Raw genomic sequence first — 21,069 nt, forward strand, 5'->3', positions numbered from 1 at the left:
TGTGACACAAAAGTTAATTAAACAAAAAAAAGACATTTGTTGGTTGCATAAGTATTCACCCCCCTCAGTCAATACTTGGTAGAAGCACCTTTGGCAGCAATTTAAGCTGTGAGTCTTTTTGGGTAAGTCTCTACCAGCTTTGCACATCTGGATCCTGCAATTCTTCTTGGCAAAATTGCTCAAGCTCTGTCAAATTGGATGGGGACCGTTGGTGAACAGCAATTTTCAAGTCTTGCCACAGATTCTCAATCGGATTGAGGTCTGGGCTTTGACTGGGCCATTCTAAGACATTCAGGTTCTTGTTTTTAAACCACTCCTGTGTAGCTTTGGCTGTGTGTTTAGGGTCATTGTCCTGCTGGAAGGTGAACCTCCGCCCCAATCCCAGGTCTCTTGCAGATTGAAACAGGTTTTCCTCTAGAATTTCCCTGTATTTGACTCCATCCATCTTGCCCTCAATCCTGACCAGTTTCCCAGTCCCTGCCGATGAAAAGCATCCCCATAACATGATGCTGCCACCACCATGCCTCACCGTGGGGATGGTGTTCTCAGGGTGATGAGCAGTGTTGGCTTTGCGCCACACATAGTGTTTTGCGCTAAGGCCAAAAAGTTCAATTTTGGTCTCATCAGACCAGAGAACCTTTTTCCACATGTTTGCTGTGTCTCCCACATGCCTTTTGGCAAAATCCAAACGGGATTTGATATAGGGTTTTTTCAGCAATGGCTTTCTTCTCACCACTCTTCCATAAAACCCAGCTTTGTGGAGAGTCCAGGTTATAGTTGTCCCATGGACGGTTTCTCCCATCTCAGCTGTGGATCTCTCCAGCTCCTTCAGAGTTACCATTGGCCTCTTGGTTGCTTCTCTGACTAATGCCCTTCTTACCTGGTCACTGAGTTTTGGTGGACAGCCTTCTCTAGGCAGAGTCGCGGTTGTGCCATATTCTTTCCATTTTTTAATAATGGATTTAACGGTGCTCCGGGGGATGTTCAAAGTTTGGGATATTTTTTTATAACCCAACCCTGATTGGTGCTTCTCCAGAACTTTATACCTGACTTGTTTTGATAGCTCCTTGGTCTTCATGGTGCTGTTTGTTTCGATGTGCTCTCTAACAACTCTGGAGCCTTCCAGAAACAGGTGTATTTAATCTGAGATCATGTGACACTTTAATTGCACACAGCTGGACTATGTGACTTCTGAAGGCAATTGGTTGCACCAGAGCTTATTTAGGGGTGTCACAGAAAAGGGGGTGAATACTTATGCAATCAAGACTTTTCAGTTTTTTATTTGTAAATAATTTTGAAAAATACATAGATTTTTTTCCCCACTTCGACATTATGGACTATTTTGTGTAGATCAGTGACAAAAAATCCTAATTAAATCAATTTTAATTTCAGGTTGTAACACTACAAAATGTGGAAAAGTCCAAGGGGGGTGAATACTTGTGCAAGGCACTGTAGCTACATAATTGAATGTTTAAACATGTGTGCAAATGTTTATTAAATCTGCACCTCTAGTATGCTAAAAAAATATTTTGTGAGGGAACATGAAAACTTTTAAACATTATTATACTTTGAAGCAGTTTTAAGAAATAATGCATTACCTCTAATACAATACTGTAATCTGTTTCCTTTTTCAGATAAGTAATGAAATGTGTTAACAGATTACATTTTATGTAAAAAAAACAATAATGTAGTTACTTTTAGTTACAAATGCATAACATGTAAAATATTGTAAGAGCGATCTCAATTAAAAAAAAATGTTATGTGCTTGTGGCAGGGCAGACGCTCTGCTGCTGTAAATAGTGTGTGTGTGTGTGTTAAGTTGGGGTTAAATCTGTCCCTGCCAATAATCACAGATTTGGACATTCCCCAATTAGGTAATTGATGCTAACTGGGGAGTGGCCACATGTATAAAGGAAACAAAATCCTTTGTTTGTTGGAGGGGTGAGGGGTGAGGGGTGAGGGGTGAGGGGTGAGGGGTGAGGGGTGAGGGGTTGTGCCCAGCCTAACACATAGTTATTCTTTTGTTTAAATGTTTTATTTTGGCCCTTTTGCCGTGTTTATTTTGTTCCTGTGTTTTGTGTTGTTTTGTTAAATAAACGTGCACACCAGCACCTAAACTGCAGCTTTGGTCTAATTCATGCCGGAAGCCGGCCTGGGCCGTGACACTACCCTGTCACAGTGCTTGATCTGCTGTATTTAGCTTTCTGCTTTAAACAATGGACTATAATCTTATCTGTTTATTTCATTACATACATTTGAAATAAAATCATACTTGCTTAATTTTCTTTCTGTTTGATTTTGATCACATTGAAAATATTAAGAGAACTGAGTTCAAATATTGATCAAGTTATTTAAAAGCATTCAATGGGGTTACTATTTTATGATAATATCAATTTTAAAAACAGGAACTGTGTGGTGTTTTTTAAAATGTTTTAGCGAGGTGCTGTTCCTGTTGGCAATGCTCCATTAACTGTCTCTTCTTTAAGACCGCAGATGGTTAAAGTGCTGAATGCTGTCATTTACAGTATATGCTTAATCGCATAAAAATGTAATTGGATATTTTTCAGAATCAGTAAAAAAAAAAAAGAAACTGTCAAGAAATGGTACATTTTTCCTGCGCACACTGATGCTTAAATCATAAACATAGTTTTGGCGTATTCCATGCTGTTAATGTCTGTGTTATACCAAGAACATATTTCTCAATTCCAACCCTAACTTATGCAACAGTGACATGTCTATTAACATTTCTGGGGTGTGAATATATTCATTTTGATCCACTAAATTGCTCCATACCAGTTGATAAGAAACATTTATTGCAATAAGTCGTTAACACATCTGGGATGTCAGGTTACTTTTCATAATACACAGTGACCCCAGGTGATCCCTCTCCACACAACTACTGTAACACATGCTGCAAAAAATGACAATGACTCTTTTCATATATTGGGGGATTTCAATTCTTCACTTATTTTACACAGACGGGATGACATCTCAAGCAACCATTTAAAGCTCTGTGTATATTCAACCATAGTGGAGCACTTCCATAATGTAATACCTGTTAACACAGAGTAACAGAATATTAGTTGGCTTAATTATATACTATATCTGTGGGTCAGTTGTGGTGTTATTTAAATGGCACTGTATCCCTACCCAGGTAATCAGGTCAGATCCGGCACTGACCATTCGCATATAGAAATGTCTCTAGTTGACCAGGGTACAACTCTACATTGAAGAGGTGCCATTTCTTTATTAGTTTGTTCAGCACATTCAGACACCACAGGGTGTTATTTTAATAGTGTAAATGCTGTGATAATGTGCCCTTAGAGGAAGGAAATAGATGATAAATATCTCACTCCAATGTCTCAAACTCTCAAGAAAATTCTATCAGAAAAACTCAATCTATGTACAAATAGAGCATTATATTTACAATCATACTTGCTCACAACCTGAACTCACTTTGTGTTTTTTGGCCAATTGGTTGTTGTCTTCAGATGCCTTCAAACACACAGCTCTGCAGTCACTGTTTTTCTGTACCATGACATACACTGTCTGGATGCTTTATTAGGACCTGATTGGATTTTAAACCCTAGTGTGGGGCCTGTTCTCCTGATATACCTGGGTCCCTTGATTACTCTGGAAGGATGAACCAGTGCCATAGTTTATTAAGCATCGTTGTGGATTCATTTCAACACACAATGATGCACTTTTACTGGGATCGCGGTGGCTACTTTCAAGACAACAATGCACCCATCTAGCACCACACATGATAGAGACTTCAGGTCATATCTCAAGCATGATTGGGATGAACAACACATTCATCATCAAGATCTTCTGCTTACTGCTCTGCACCAATTGCATCAAGACAAGACACCTCACAGCCCCTGTGTAGTCTTTGCCACCTCATTTCAAGGCTGTGATCAGGGCAAATGGTAATACATCCCAATCTTATACACATGTCTTAATTAATTGGCCAGGCCACTGCCCCTTTCAAACTCAGATAAATCTATGCTTTAAATGTGTGGGCCAGCTAACTAAATTTGTGTCTTTGCTCTCATTAAAGTTGCACTCTGCTGCCCCCTAGAAAATGGAAATGAAAATACATTTTTCAGTAGCATGGTCTTTGTACTGAGCTGCCTGCACAGTTTTTTGTAAGGGTAAGCACAAAGTAAAGTTTCCTTCATATTTAGTAACATTTCAGTGAACTTTAATATATGCTGTACATTGAGGGAGAGCATTACTTTTTTATACCAATATACCCAGTTTACCATACCCAGAATCCTCACTTCAAATGAAATGAGAAGAATCAAGACTGCTGTACCAGTACTTCCAAACAACATTCAACATGTTTTCTTCTTTTCATTAGAACAAAGGAAGATTACGAGAAAGGTTCAAGGGATTTCCTTCTCTGAGCTTTAACACCTTCTAAGGGTGTATCTACTTATTGTGGTTTTGTGTTTTTAAAGACAAGCATCCGTTTTCACTGCACATGCTTCATAGGTGTTTTTTCCATTTTCTTGACAAATTAAAAAAAAAATGTTATAATGGCATCTGCTATTGGAATACAAAACCAATAGTTTACAACAAACTAAATCCCAGCACCCTAAAATATAATCTAAATAAACTGACTGCAACTGCCCATTCCCAAACACTATACGTGACGTGTCTCACCAAACATCCTTGATGCCATTCATATCTATTGAAATGATAAGTACTATTATACTAGTGAGAATTAATCGTGATTTAAATGTACTACTATATAATCTGCCTATATAAATTCATCACGGTATTTACGTTCTAGGAAATGTCTGTGCAATAGAATTTTTTGTTCTTATATGAGTGACATACTCCCTAGTTCCTCTGCTTGCTTTGTTATAAAGCCTGTTTATATTCTGCTGATGTTCTCAAGGCCAGACAATTTGTCATGAGAGCTCTGTGGATCTAAGAGACCTGGGCCCTCAATAAAGGTCCAACATTCCTCTTTGGGTTCATGTGTAAGGGTGGAGGTTGTAGGATTTTCTCTCACTTCACACAATTGTATAATAGTGCGTTTCATTAGCTGCATCATACATGTAATCTATCCCCACATCTAATTTTTCTGTTCCTTGAGTTTTTCTTCGTTTTAATTGAGTTTAGGGGTGGCCTCAGTGTATCTCTAAAGTTGTGGTTGTTTTCTTAAAAATAAAACACAATTAATATGTTATCTATATACTAAGTAGAGTTAAACCAATGTTTTAAAATAATTTCTGTTACCCGTACTAGCACAAGCAAGACTGTTGTTGAAGATATTTTGGCCCTTTCTTTGTTTTATTCTATAATTTAAGATACGAATGCAGATTTTAAACACCAATGGTCTAACTGCAAACAGTATTATACTAAAGCATATGCACATCCTGTTTTTTTAAGTTTAGATTCAAAATAATCTCAGCCCACAAAAAGAGGGGACCAGTAATATAAATAAAGTAAAAATATATTTTAAAGCACTGAATATATATCATTCCTTTAAGTACTCTTTCTCACACGGACACATACGCATTAATAAATGAACGGTTAAAATGTAACTGATAACTGATTATTATCTTCATTTAAATTAGGCCTACATTGAAATCGATGTAACGGTTACCTTTGCAACACACACTCACACACACACACACACACACACACACACACACACACACACACACACACACACACACAATTATATAAAATATAATTTCTACAAGTTTTACTACTTAGAATTTATATTTTTGTGTGTGTGTGTGTTTGTGGAACATCTAAAAGCTGCAGCAGCTCAACCTGGATTCTGTGCAGCGAGTGACACGCGCGTGATAAATCATATGTTACTTTCATTTTAGATTAAAAACTACCGTTGTTTTTACAGTTTTGTATGTGCATATACCTGTTTACACACTAGTTTCTTTTGAAATGTTTATTTTATTATAGTTTTTCATTTTCTGAAGTAGTGCTTTATATGTGGTAAGTTAGAAAATAAACCCCTTTATGTTTAATTGTTAATTTAAATACGGCGTTTCGGCTGTGCAGATGTTTGATATGAGGTGCTTGAATAAAACTTTTGAGTTGTATCCGATAGTTTGTCTTTCATTTTAATATTGATGGTGTTTAAAATGTACCGGCGGTTGTCGGTAAAACAGCAGCAGGGGGGGGGGGGGGGGGGGGGGGTCTGTGTTTTGTACGGCCTTTCTGCTGGAGATTAAGTGATATTAAGTCCGAAAAACTGCATCTTGACTGCTGAAACCTCTTGAGCCACAAGCATGTTTCCTGCTCCGGTTTACATGGGTTTTTACAGCTATTTTTTATGGTGAGAAAGCGATTGACCCTGCCCTTAAAGTCGCGGTGACCAAAGGACGTTCTTTTGCTGATTTGCGTGACAAAGTCACAGAGTCAAGACTGTAGAGTCGATTTTCATGTGCATGTAAACCCAGCCATTGTTTTGTTAAGGTATCATAAATATAAAATATTTTAGGCCACATGCAATTATAAATCTTAATAATTGTGGCATTTTAAAGTATCTTTTTAAATCTACCTGCCAGGATTTTAGTTTTTTTTTTTTTTTTTTTTTTTTGTTGTTTTGTTTTTTAAGTAGGCTATACAATGGACTGTATGGTCAGGTTGGAGAAGCAATCTATCACAATGAAAAGGCAATACATCAGTTGTAAGCCATATGTTCTAGTTTCTAAACATTCTATTACAATCAAAGTTTTCTGTCAAGTGAATCAGTGCAAATAAATCAGTACAATCGGTGCACCTAAGCAATGTACAAACTGGAGCATCTTGTGGTATGGTTGTTATGACATTTCAAAATGTAAAGTGGTTAAAACCAACGTATGGTTTCATACCAAGAAACATGCTCCCACAAGTACAAGTACTTACTGTGTACTCCACCAATTCACATTGTCAAAAACACACACACACACACACACACTTAAAAAAGTAAGACAGCTATGTAAATGATCTACAGATACCACAAAAAACAAGACACTCATTTCAGAAGTGCACTGTCAACGTTCTCGGTTTTATCAATCATTTATATTCTGTAAAATCTCCCTGACATCACAGATAGTTAGGAGCATTTCAGGTTGATGTTTGGATAGTAAGATTAAAATGTGTTCATCTGTTTACAGTGGAACAAAACCAACAAGGTCTCCATTAACTGGACTGTGACCCTAAAATAAGTTTCTTTGCGTGCTACAGGATGCCAGACTCTCTTTTTTAACAGGCTAAAGATTCTAAGTTTATCCTTAAAAAATGATATCAAACATATCAAGGGAGCATAGAATATCAATCCCAGGATCTTCTGCAAGTCCATTCTGTCCATGCATTATGACATATGCATAACAGTCCGTCAATTTGAGGGTTTTGGTCTGGTTACATGGTCTCCATTTTTTGAGGCCATACTCCTTCCGGTAGAAGCTGAATCTTACCTTTGACCTTTGTTCTGAATTGCTTATGTAACTGCAAGTGTTACAGTACTATTGAGGGCAAAGATATTTTCTCTTTTTTTATATATGTTTGTGACATTTGATTAACATAAAAAAAATAGTATATAGGAACACTTTTATTACAAGTCTAAATTTAAAGGCTGAAATTCACAATTATCTAGTTTAGACTGCGTATACCACTAGTGTGTGGAGTAGTGGTTAGGGCTCGGGACTCTTGACCGGAGGGTTGTGGGTTCAATCCCCAGTGGGGGATACTGCTGTTGTACCCTTGAGCAAGGTACTTTACCTAGATTGCTCCAGTAAAAACCCAACTGTATAAATGGGTAATTGTATGTGAAAATAATATGATATCTTGTAACAATTGTAAGTCGCCCTGGATAAGGGCGTCTGCTAAGAAATAAATAATAATAATACATACTCGTCAGTAAAACCCTAGGCTAGGGAGGGCTTTTCATTCTTACCAAGGAACTTGCCACATATCACTATTACTACAACTTTTTTAAATGATGTATTTATTTGGCTCTGTTTGTAGTCCACTGTAACCTTTGCTGCGCCGAGTTCGAGCGTGTCTGTGAACCGCTTCAGCAATCGTTTTAATTAGGATCTCCTTTTCCGTTAGTAACAGAGCCGCTGACTTCCATAGAAAACAAAGGGAGAGCGGCGTGTGCCTGGTTGTTGTACAGTACATTTGTTGTACAAATGTAAATGTGGTTATTTAAACTACAGTACATTAGGCTTTGTGCACAATGCCTAGTGATAACACAGCATTACAAATTAATTATCACCCAGCACTGTGCCCGTTGTGCCTTAATTCAGTCAGTTTTAACACAATATTGTTTCTTGTATGGAATTTAATAACCAACTGCAGTATGTGCTAGAGAGCAATAAACTATACTATGTCAAAACGTTTCAGAGACTGGATCCTGCCCAGCAACATTTTGGAACTGACCTTGGATATGTACAAATCTGCGAAACCCATGCAAGACAGTGTGTATTCCACATTATCGTTAAAGTATGCAGTAGGCCTATTTATAACACAGCAGCATTTTCATGAAGTACATTTCAGAAATACTCAATACACATATAGCAGTGACATTTTGTAGTAAAAAAATAAAAATAAAAACAGCAATGCTACTTTCAAAAGGCAGCAGGCACGGTGCTTTCACCGCACCTTCTGCAGCAGATTGGCGCAGTAGAAAGCATGCGCAAATAAACTCCTCCTTGTAGTTCCTACAAACTAAACTGGGTTCTTGTTTGTTGCAAGGAAATCGCGTGGCTGGAGACCGATCAGGTATCGTTTCAAGAATCCATTCAACAGTTAGAAATAGTGGTACGTCAGTTTCGATCTTTTTTATGATGTTACTACGTATTTCATTTGGGTTTCCACGTGCAGAATTATTTGTTTGTGTGTTGAATAAACTACTGTGTCAGGTTACTACTGTTGCTTCCAAACTAATTCTAGTTGTATAGTATGTCGATTTTGTGTGGTTGTTGTTCAAAATGTGCTATACTGATAATTCCAGGAGCTGCCGCTGAGCTCGTGGTACCTGGTGACGAGTACTGGGAATTGGAACACAGCTTTACTTTAAGTTATTATTCCTTCAGTCAGCAGCTATATCTAACGTTACAATAAGCCAGACACTAAATGAAACACAACATTTACAAACAACATGAGAGGGGCACGTGCACAGTGAATGAAGTTACAATCAGAGAGACGGTTTGTGTGAATAATAATAATAATAATAATAATAATAATAATAATAATAATAATAATATAATGATTAAACGCAGTAGCGGAACCAGCTAGTGTCATGATTAATAGAGCCATTGTTATAGCTGATGAATTGCACAGAGGGCATTGCCAGATGTTATGGAACATGATACCTGGTAATGTCCGGTGTGGAAGGTCGTATTCCTTTTTATACTTCAATGTTACAACACAAGTAATTATAATTTGTATTTATTTTAACTGCGTTTTTTTTTCTTCTTTTTTTTATGTATCCTGCCGCACAGAACTCTAAAATGAACGTTCTACAATATATAGTCCTCCGTTAGAACAAAATTGCCTGTGAGCTTCTCTAAAAATGAGTGTACAAAATAGTATTTTTAAAACACGTTTGCCATTATGTACACATTTTATCTACAGTACTGTATACTGTTTGGTCAAATTGTATTTGTATGCCTTTCTTGAGGAGACTGCCCCTTGCAGCAATACAGAAAGGTATTTTTAGCTATTTTATTAAAGTAAAATAATAATGTGCCAGCAGTGTTATATCTGCCCTTAACTGATCAGACATATTATAGGTTTTCTGACCAGAAATCAATCTCACCAGAGTCTGTAGGTCTTTTAATTGATTTCCTGTTGAAGGAGATCCAGGCAACTATAAAGGGAAAACGGTTGCCCTTAACCACTTCACAGCATATTTAGCTTGGGGTTGATGCTTACATTACTGGCACATGTTGGTTTTATTAAAAATATTTTAAAAAAATTATGAATTCTATACAACACCATTATTAAGTGTACAAAAAGTGTGCAATTTTTTTAGGACAAAGAGCACCATATTTACAGTAAGTAGAAAGATACATTTTACCAGTGGCACTGGAACCATTTTTAAAGTGGGGGTGCTGAAAGCCATTGAACAGAACTGTAACCTCTGTATATGATGAAAGCCATGCAAAGCCAGGGGGTGCTGCTGCACCCCTAGTTTCAGCGCCCTTGTATTTTTTTTTTTCCTGTGGCAAATCTCTACACACTGTGTCTTGGGATAATAAACATATAACATGATGCCACTTCAGAGGATATAAAACATTCAGTTAAATGTCTCCAATTACAGAGCTATCAAGATGGTGCTGAACCCGGTGATAACCAAACTAGCTGGAAGGCTAGTAGTCCTAGCAAGTGCTTCTCCAAGGAGACGGGAGATTCTTACCAATGTGGTGAGTGATTTGTAAAAGACAGTGTAGAGATCGTAGTGGAGTTCACTTAAGTGTCTCTTTGCTGTAGATTACTGCAATAAGCCTCAATGCTATAGTTCTTAATTGATAGTGTTCTTATTTTATGGTGTGTGCACTAAATCCCCTGGGCTGTGACATGTCTGATGTTCATCTCTCTTAATGTCCCAGGGACTACGCTTTGAAGTGGTTCCTTCCTGGTTTAAGGAGACCCTGGACAAGTCGTCTTTCGCAGCTCCGCATTTATATGCAATAGAGACTGCCAAGCAGAAGGCTCTGGAGGTGGCAAGAAGAATGCCGTTTGTAAGTTGCAAGGAGAATGAACAATGGATTTGTGTTTGAATTGTTAATCAATGAATGGTAAAAGGCATGGTCTTAGTAATGCTTTAACCATGTGCTGACACCTGTTTAACTTCATTTACCCCAGTCTTGATTAATCCATTTGACGCAACCATTATCACAATGGCTTCAAAATAGTTGAATGGATTTCTGTGAAATTGTAGCGAGTGATTTACACTCGTAAGTCATTTGCGTTACATCAGTTACTTATTTTCTTGTATATGAAATATACAGGTAGTGGACAAAAAAATGGAAACACCAATGTAAAGTCACTTAATAGGGCACTGGGCCACTATGGTATCCCGCTCTGTGGAGTTCTCAGCAGACCGTTTTTGATGAAACGGGCTGCTCGCGCCCCAGGTTGAAATTTGCAGTCAATTGATCTGCAGTTGCTCACCTGTTTTGCCTTGCACTTCAAATTAATGCACAGATATCACTTTTTCCACTACCTGTATAAAGCTGTTAAAAGTGCAAATTATAATACAGTTAATAACACAATGCATTGTGTTATGTTATAAAGATCAAAACTTGATGCCAAATTTAAACTAACAAATGCTGTTCAATTCAAGGCTTCCTAATTGTAGTAAACCAAAAAACGTTCTTGCCTTCAGTTACATATTGAAGGCAAGCTGCTGTGCACGATGTATAGTTATTGACTATTTTTGTTAATCTCTGTTTTTTCAGAAACATCTCAAAACACCAGACATTGTGATAGGAGCAGATACTATAGTGGTAAGGTATTTCTACATTCAGTTTTCATACATTTTGGAGTATCCACTTCCACCAAAACAAATTGTGGTACATCAAGTTTGAGGTTTGAAATTCTAAGTGTCCAAATGTGCCTCTGGTTGAAATAATGAAGTGTGATCTGTGAAATGTACCGTAATGTAAAAGTATAGCTTCTAATGCTCATTTCTCTTTTTTATATTTGAGACTATAGAAGGAGACATTCTTGAAAAACCAGCTGACAAACAAGACGCTTACAGGATGCTCTCCAGGTCCGTTTCCTGTGTCCAAAAAAATAAATAAAAAGACGGATTGCATTGTGAAATAAATTCTTGTGTAAGATGTCTGGGAAAGATCTATGTTTAACTAAGCCTAGTTCGTGTTACACCAATACTGTTTACACAGTAGATAGTGTAAAAGATACTGCTCTGTGGTACATTAATATATATTGCGTTATCTTCTTTTAGGCTGAGTGGTAAAGAGCACAGCGTGTTTACAGGGGTTGCAGTAGTTCACTGTACCAGCGAGACTGGTAAGTGCAGATATTTTAACTTTAATACAGGATGTTACAGTTTATCTAAGATAATCTAGAGTGTAGCTCTAAATATATGTGGTTACATTTATTCTAAAATCTGCTTTCACATGTTTTAACTAAGATATCAGACCTATGTATCTTGCTAACATTTCTGGTAAATTTCCATAGAGATTGTAAATAGAATGTGATAGAGATGTGGAATGATGACAGACCCAGAACGTGTAGTAACAGTCCATGGGTATCGCAGTCTATGCAAACCATCATGGCAACATGGGTGAACCAGAGGGGCACAATGCACAGAAAGTATTCACTCAAGAGCATCATGCCTATAGGGCTGCCAGGCACACCCCTCTGTACAAGCCTGCCCCAGAGGTCCAGCAAGCTATCTGGAGAGTGACTGACCTGCCCACGCGCATGCTGCTGCCATGCTTCTGTATAGAGGTGTACGGGCCATAGGACACCTTAACTTATCGTCTGACTTGTCACTTAACACAACCTCTGCTAACATTTCACATACAGTCAAATGTTTGGTTAGTTATTTACAAGTTATGAATTTGTAGATCTAATCATGCATATGTTTAATTATTTAATAATTTCATTTTTTCATGCTTCTAAACATTTGCAAACTGACATGACGATACTACCTGTCTTGGACTGCTATATGCTCACATTTGGTGTGTTCTTGCAACCTGAACAGATGCACAGTGATTGTGAAAATATTGTTTGCAAATCACATCTTCTCGAGAATACAATTTAGTGGTCAACCCTGTTCAAACAAACTAGATTTCAGATTCAGTGCTCGATGCAAACTACAGCATACAGAATGCATTGTACAGCTGTTTTGTGTCTTTTTTATATTTTGGATTGTGTGTTTATTTTTTCACAGACAGTCAAATGGAGTATGATGTTTTTGATTTTTATGAAGAAACAAAAGTAAAGTTTGCAGACCTATCAGAGGAGCTACTGTGGGAATATATTCACAGCGGTGAACCAATGTAAGTGTCCCAAAGAAAGAAAAAACCTGTATACATCCCATACAACTTGAAATTATGTCTTGCTGGGTTTAACATATTTGTAGAGAATTGCTTGGTTAGGGCATTCTTTTGTCCATGCTTTCTTTAACACACTTTATTGAATGTATCTGAATCAATGGCTATATAGAGAAACATGTCTGCGTTTGTCACATGTACATTTTTACATGTGCGGTCTATTGTAGCATCTATTGTATGTACTGCATAGCATAATTCAACATGTGAAGTATACTACTATTATGTAATGTTTTCACAAATCTTTTAAAACGTAGTGAATAGTTTGGGTTGATTGTTGTTAAAATGCTTACCACTACAGTACTAGACTTCCATAAATGTACAGTGTGTAATATCATTTTAGAACAGTAGGTGGCAGCAAAGTACAGAGATGAAGCTTAGGGAAGTTTGCATGCAATCGACCCAGCGAGCAACCGCAAATTTTAGAAGCCGTCGCCAGGCAATCTTATCTTGATAGTGGTAATGCTGACCTATCTGTAGGCATGGCTGTAACTAGCTATGAGGACACCAAGGTCGTGTCCTCAGTTGTTTTTTTTGCATCATCAATGGTGATGCTCATGTAAAAAATCTGGTAAAGTACAAAAGACTTCTTCATTTTCTCTGTTGGATGAAATGTTTGTAGAATGCATGAAACAGGCATAATAGTTAGTTATCTAAGAATCTTAAAATGTCTGCCAATGAATTGTAATTATGATGACGTATGGTAAATAAAAATTGAAATGTTTGTTTTGATGTCCTGCCGAATTTGTAGATTGAGTCTTTATTTATTTTTTTGTAGTAATCTGTTGCTGTCTCCTTGTCTTATTTATTTTAAAGGGATAAAGCCGGTGGGTATGGTATTCAGGCTTTAGGAGGAATGCTGGTTGAATACGTCCACGGAGACTTTCTTAATGTTGTGGGATTCCCCCTGAATCATTTTTGCAAGAAACTGGCAGAGATCTACAACCCCCCACCCAAAAGTGAGATCCGGCACACAAAGTATGAGTCTATACCAAACGTGGAAACATTCGATAATCCTGGTGACCTTGAGAGTGGACTGGAGAGGCACACGGAGAACAGAGAGGCAGTCAGGATAGGCAACCAACTGGGTGACCAAGACAACAGGAGTATTTCACACCACTGCGCTGCAGTGTCAGTGGAGGCTCAGGGTTCGGCTAAAGGGCCTGTAGAATTTCCTCACAACATTGCAGGTCTTTTGGATGGCTTTAAAGCTTCAAAGGTATTTACTACTGGTAGTTTTTAACTCTGAGTTTACTTTTCTTGTGAAGGGAAAATGATGTTGGTTAAAGGTCATAGACTGTGGGATACTTTCCAAGTACAATCCTGACAACAGGTAGGAAAATATACATTGCACCCCTTTAAAGATACACTGAACTGGGATTTTACCCAGTTACTGTAACATTGTAATAGTAAAGTCAAAAACTGCTTTTGGGAGGACTTAGTTTTTTGTTTTTTGTACTTTTTTTTCAATTCTTCGTATTATCCATAAAACACCTGTTAATTTTACAAAACTAAAACCAAACAACCAAGTTATACATTTCAAGTTCCCTTAGGCACTCTCAAGGTGTTTGTTTGGTCTCTCATTTTGTAACATTAACATGATTTTTTTTTTTTTTCTTTTTCCTTTCAAAAAAATTTGGAGTTAATTAAAGAACAGAGGAAACACTTTGGAAATGTGGCCCGAGTCAAGTTGTGCTGCCTTCAGTCAAGGGACTGGGGTTGCAAACAAACACATACATGTACACACAGCATTTTAATTTAATGCAACATTATTTTAGGAATAAATATGTGAATCTCGTGTTTGTGTTGCAGACTTTATTTGTGGCATCCAAACTGAAGGTGTTTGACCTGTTAAACCATCATGGTAGCTTGAAAGTTGGAGAAGTTGCTGACAAACTTCAGACCTCTGTTGAGGGAACAGAGCGACTCCTTGATGGCTGTGTGGCACTTGGTTTGCTGGAGAAAACCCATCAGTTAGACTCTCTGGGTACGTCCCTCATTGTACAGTCCAGTATATTGTATTTATACCACAAGCGTGGGTGTCTCTAGCGTGGGACACATTTTTGTTGTCCACTTAAGTGGAATAACATAAGCGGGATAACATGCTTATCGGGACTAGTTTCGAATGTGTCTTTGCTTACATTCCAATCCAGTGGTGCATTGCTGAAATTCAGGACGGAGCTGCATGTCGGTAGTTTTAAAATATCTGAAATAATTTCAGATTTCTATTGTTGATTTGGACCCCGAATTCATTGAGAACGAGCTTAGGCAAGAATTTACTGATTTGCCTGTCTGACTTCTCGGAACAGCCCCTTCACTAACACTGGTAAGAGTAGGAAACAACAGAGAGGCTGCAAAGTTCTATCTAAAAAGACGGTTGCGAAGAGGCCATAAGCAGGGTTCGAAATGAGTCGAAGCATAGTGTGTTGAAAATGAAAGTAAAGAGTAAAATAATCCCTGAATTGATTTAATATCCAGTGTTATTGCTATTTATTTTATAAAATATAAACAGAATATTGAATGATTGTTCGTGGTTATCTGTTTTTTATTCACCTTAAGATGATGTCCTTACAAAGCCCCTGCGGTGAATAAAAACCATATACCATGAACGACCATGAAAAACCATATACCATGAACGATCAGTCAGTGTCCTCTACTTATAGCATGTGTTGCATATATAAAAATACAATAGTGTACTACTTGGTTTGTTGTCATATTAAGAAGCATACTCCATGAGATCAATAGTGAAAGTGTAAATGGTTGAATTCAAAATACATAATTACACATTGGTGCATACATGGCATATCATGTTTTGTTTTCAAAATCAGTTGAACATTATTTCCTAGGACTTTAATAGTAATATCATTGTCCTCTGGAGACCCCTAGTGCCTATAAAATGTATTTTGTGTTTTCCAATATACTTTCCAACACTCAATACTTTTGAGACTGTGAGTGATGAGGTTTTACATGTAGACATGCACAGCACATTAGTCCCGTTTTTTTTTTACAGTGTATAAAAATACAGAGCAAGCAAACATGTACCTGGTGTCATCCAGTGAATATTCCCTCCACGGGTATATTATTCACGGTAATGATCACGTCTGGCCACTGTTCACACACCTGGAGCATGCTGTTCAGGAAGGGACTAACCAGAATGAGAAAGCCTTCGGGAGCAAAACAGAGGATCTCTTTCAGGTAACCACATGCCTTTAAAAAATAAAAAAATAAAAAAAAATTTGTTTAAAATATATTTTTTTATATAGGCAAATTGCTCAACAAATTGTTTTAAAACATCTTCGGCATGTGGTTTTACAGTTTTGCATATGTCTAGAGAACTTTAGATTAAAGTTTAGATTAAACTTGCTAAGAACGTTCTTTAGTGTGTTGTAATCTGGGAGTATGTGGAAAACATCTGTCTTAATGTCATACTTGCATATATCTGGAGAGCCACTTATCCAGTTTGGATGAAAGGATTTTCTTCTTCTTCTTCTTCTTCTTATTATTTATTTCTTAGCAGATGCCCTTATCCAGGGTGACTTACAATCGTAAGCAAATACATTAAGTGTTACAAAGCACAAATTATTAAAATGAACATAGTCTGGGGGTATCATATTCAATAGATATAGGTCATGGTGATCAGCTTTTTATGTTAATAGTGATGACTTTGAAGCCGTGACTAGGAATAAATTTCACTGATATATATATATATATATATATATATATATATATATAATCAGTGAAATTTATATATATATATATATATATATATATATATATATATATATATATATATATAGCTGTAGTCAAACGTTTACATACCTCAATGGAAATTTATAATTTCTAGAAATTTCTCAAACAAATAATTATAGAAAAAATATTTTGTAGCAAAAGTTACAATAAATAATATAATTATTTATTTTAGCAATTTTTTTGCAAAAATGCGAATTCAAAAGTATTCCTACCCTGACAAAGAAAATGAAATTAAAAGCTAGTTGAGGCACCTTTACCAATAATAACCTCTTTTTTTTTTTTTTTTTAAATTTAGTCGTCGCCAATGGTTTTTTTTTTTTACCCCAGTTTTCTCCCCAATTTGGAATGCCCAATTATTGTTTTTATCCCGGTTCACCGCTGCAAACCCCTGTTGACTCGGGAAACAGAGGCTGGAACACGCATCCTCCGAAACGTGTTCCTGCCAATCCATCATTTTTCGCTCTGCAAATCCAAAGCAAAGCCACCAGACCTATAGTGCCGGAGGACAACACAGATCTGAATGGCTCCATTGCAGATCCACAGGCGCCCTGTTAGCCACAGGGGTCGCTGGTGCGCGGTGAACTGTAGATTCCCCTGCCGACCTAATACCTACCTACCCGGGCGGCTCTCGGCCAATTGTGCGCCGTCCCCTGGAACCCCTGGTCACGGTCAGCAATGACATAGCCTGGATTTGAACCTGCAATCTCCAGGCTATGGGGCGCATCCTGCACTCCACGTGGATCACCTTTCCTGGATGCACCACTCAGGAGCCCAATAATAACCTCTTTTAAATGATTAGGATATTTATCAATGATCTTTTGGCTTGATTCTTTAGTGATATTTGACCATTCTTCAATGCAAAATTGTTCCAGTTCATTCAAATTCTGAGAACTTCTGTTGTGCACAGCCTTCTACAGCTCATACCAAAGATTCTCAATCTGATTTAGTTCGGGACTTTGACTAGGCCATTGCAGAACCTTGATTTTATTCTTCTTTAACCGTTCTGAAGTAGATTGTCCTGTTGGAACGTCTAGTTGCGCTTTAAACCAAGTTTTGTAGCGGAGGGTTTCAGATGATTGGCCAATATCTTTTGGTATGTCATGGAATCCATTTTACCATGTAGTGGAACTAAATTTCTTGTGCCATTAGAGGAAAAACAGCCCTATAGAAGGATATTAAAAGGATATTACCACCTCCATGCTTGACAGTATGGTAAGGTTTTCTTTTCTTTGTACGCCTCACCAGACTTTCTCCAAACATAACGACTATCAGCGTTACCAAATAGCTTGATTTTTGTTTAACCACTCCACAAAACCTTTGACCAGAACTCATATCCATCATTCAAATGCTGTTTTGCAAACTGTAAGTTATTGTCTTTGTGACATTTTCCTAAGGGTGGCTTTTTCTTTGGCCTGCAACCGTTGAGACCTTCGCCATGCAATACTCGACCTATGGTTGAAATGGAAACCCCAGTCCCACTTGCAGCCAATTCACTTTGGTAGTCAATCTTGGATTGTTATTAACCTTCCTTACAATTCTTCTGCTTGTTCTTGGTGAAAGAACTTTCTTTCTTCCAGACCGAGGGAGCGTTGTGACAGTACCATGAGTCTTGTACTTCTTGTAATTATACATTTCCATTGGGGTATGTAAACATTTGACTACAACTGTATATATACAAATATTACAGCGGTCTTAATAGAGAACAACATTGATTTCCCTCTTGTACTTCTTCCTCCTATCTGAATTTATTCATGAATCTCTGCTTTTTGTTTAAGGATGCCTACTGCAACAAAAAAGACGTGAGGCTGTGCTTTATGAACGCCATGCACAGCATTGCCCGAGCGACGGGAAGAGATGTTGCAGCAGTCTTTGACCTCTCTCGGTTTAAAACCGCATGCGATGTAGGAGGTATTCACACACTTAATGTTCAATTCAGATTCTGCATTTCTTTCTTACTGGCTCTTGAGACTGAAGAGCTTCAATCAGAGGTCCAATGGACTCCCCTAGCTGTAATACAGGAAGTAACTGATATGTGTTTGTCACCAGGGTGCACAGGAGCAATGGCGTATGAACTTGTGAAAATGTACCCAGATTTAACTATCACAGTCTATGATCTGCCAGCTGTTATAGAAATGAGCAGCCATTTTCGGCCTCACAAACAAGATACCAATCGAGTGACGTTCACAGCAGGTAAGCTGACTTCTCACCACAGTATAAAAAATGAAATGCTTTGTTTTTTAATGTTTTAATGGTGGGTTCAAGCAAAATGAATTTTTTCAATTAGTCTTTAAGGATTTAGGTTATGAGCAGTACACGCCCCTTCTCCAACAAAAGTTTTTTGTTTTTTTTTTGGTTTATTTTGTTATTATTTTTTTCAAAACAGGACACTTTTTCAAAGATGATCTTCCTAAAGCAGACCTGTATATCCTTTCCAGAGTTCTTCATGATTGGTCTGAAGACAAGATCGATGTTCTGTTAAGCAAAATCTCTCAGATCTGTACACCAGGTAAGAACGTAGTATCGAATCTAGCATTTAAATAGTGTTAGGTCAGTACGAGACACCAGGAGCACTTTTCCTCTGTGAAGATTGAAAATTGCAAGGAATCTTGTATTTCTTGTATTTAGATGACCAGAAGTCTTTTTTAAAATTTTTAGGTTAATTTAAAGGTGTCATCCAATCTGATGGTTAGCGATTTATGTTCAGTTAAACAGTTACATCCGGAGTTATTTAATTTTGCTTCATTTGCAGTTTTGAAGCAGAAGCATGGAATGACCTCTTTTTATCAGTTTCATGAAAACGTGTCACACACCGGTTGCTAGGGACACTACAGCACTACGTAGCAACAAGAGTAAGGCCCCTCCGTACAATATGCAGGATTACAGTAAGAACAGCAGGTACTGGAAAAATTGTACAAATGTTGATGTTTCCCGACTAGAAAGCTAAAATGAAAGTGCTTTGAATAAATGTATTGGACATAATTGATCATACAAAACAAGCAGCAATGAGTTTCACCAAACATAGAAGCGTAGACAAGGAACCTAGCTGTGGACTGTATCTCCTGCCTGTCAAGAACAAAACAATTATCTGCATTTCGAAACGGTGAATAAGATCAATACAACAGGCAGAAAACACGCTGGGCTCCTGCATGTGTAACAGACAGTGTTGTGTGATAGACCCCTGGAATGGAACAGCGGTGTCCCTTGTCGGTAAGCTGAGATGAGGTTAAAAGCTCTAAAAACCATTGTGGTTTAGACACTCGCTTGCGATGTGTGGGGTCGCCGGTTCACACCTAGCCTTCGCCCTGAGACACATACAGCATCATATAGGCCATAGAGTGATACAGCATTGGAAAGTGTTTAGAGGCCCACGTTTACAACACTGTTCCATCATCCACTTGTTGTGGCAGGCTTGATGCGTGCTTGCAGGACCGTGGGGGACGTTTGACACATGAACCTGTTTTTATCCATTTCTGTGTTTCAAATGTGTAGGCTGTGGGCTGCTGGTGGCTGAGATCGTTCTGGACGAGCAGCGAAGGAGCCCAGCAAGAGCACTGCTGCAGGCCCTCAGCATGACTGAAGGGAAGCAGAGGAGTGGATCAGAGTACAGCCAGCTCCTGCAGAAATACGCTTTTACTGAAATACAACCGAAGCACACAGGAAACTTTCTGGACGCAATCCTGTTCGTTAAACAGTAATGTGACTTTCACATGATTCTAACCCAGAAGATTTTACCAGCGTAGTGTCTGGGTCCTGTGCACTTTAATAATGGAAGGTGCTATTGCCATTATTAGTGTGTGGTCTTTATTTCATTCAAACCCCTACAAAGATAGTTTTAACTTCCATTGTATCAGAAAGTTGTATGAACACTACAGAATTGTATTGCTTATTGTAATACAGATGTGCCCATTTTAATTTCAAATATTTGAGCCTGCGCTGTTACAGAATTAATATTACAGATGCCAGGACTGTAGTGAAATGTTCTGAATCCAGTTAAGTGTTTCTTTACCAAAGCACAATGTTTTTTAATATGGACACTCTGAATAGCCACATACAATAAAGAACACTAGTTTTATCTTTCAACATAATAAAATGTTGTAATTTAATGTATGTGGACTCTCTTTATTACCCTCTGAGAATTCGGCATTCGTCACAAGAATTAAGCACAAGCCAGTATAATGCAACATTAGTTTATTGAATAAGAATGGCTGCTTAGTTCTGCATTTCAAAAGTACCTTCGTGCAACACAAAGGTTAATAAAATGCAG

General features: G+C 37.7%; 1 protein-coding gene across 3 annotated transcripts; it reads left to right on the forward strand.

The window, feature by feature from the left end:
- The first annotated feature begins 8,618 nt into the window (after positions 1-8,618).
- Positions 8,619-20,908, forward strand: LOC117407337 (probable bifunctional dTTP/UTP pyrophosphatase/methyltransferase protein). Of its 3 annotated transcripts, none has more exons than XM_059029071.1 (14): positions 8,619-8,787; positions 10,292-10,394; positions 10,581-10,712; positions 11,433-11,480; positions 11,682-11,746; positions 11,942-12,006; positions 12,896-13,004; positions 13,872-14,274; positions 14,868-15,042; positions 16,066-16,250; positions 18,581-18,713; positions 18,852-18,995; positions 19,189-19,311; positions 19,555-19,962. In XM_059029071.1, the coding sequence occupies exons 2-14, from the start codon at positions 10,302-10,304 to the stop codon at positions 19,623-19,625; spliced, it is 1,746 nt and encodes a 581-aa protein (XP_058885054.1). In that variant the 5' UTR covers positions 8,619-8,787; positions 10,292-10,301; the 3' UTR covers positions 19,626-19,962. The 3 variants fall into 3 exon arrangements, with proteins under 3 accessions (XP_058885054.1, XP_033868140.3, XP_033868141.3); XM_034012249.3 differs by lacking the exon at positions 19,555-19,962 and adding an exon at positions 20,295-20,908 and having other exon boundaries at positions 8,620-8,787; XM_034012250.3 differs by lacking the exon at positions 19,555-19,962 and adding an exon at positions 20,295-20,908 and having other exon boundaries at positions 8,620-8,748.
- The last annotated feature ends 161 nt before the right edge of the window (positions 20,909-21,069 follow it).

This window comes from Acipenser ruthenus, chromosome 8 (assembly GCF_902713425.1).
Source record: "Acipenser ruthenus chromosome 8, fAciRut3.2 maternal haplotype, whole genome shotgun sequence".
Taxonomy (NCBI): Eukaryota; Metazoa; Chordata; class Actinopteri; order Acipenseriformes; family Acipenseridae; genus Acipenser; species Acipenser ruthenus.

Coding starts and splice junctions, on each gene's coding strand:
- LOC117407337 (XM_034012249.3), top strand. CDS start 10,302: ATGGTGCTGAACCCGGTGATAACCAAACTAGCTGGAAGGCTAGTAGTC. Junction 10,395..10,580: donor GGGAGATTCTTACCAATGTG/GTGAGTGATTTG, acceptor TTAATGTCCCAG/GGACTACGCTTTGAAGTGGT. Junction 11,481..11,681: donor TAGGAGCAGATACTATAGTG/GTAAGGTATTTC, acceptor TTTATATTTGAG/ACTATAGAAGGAGACATTCT.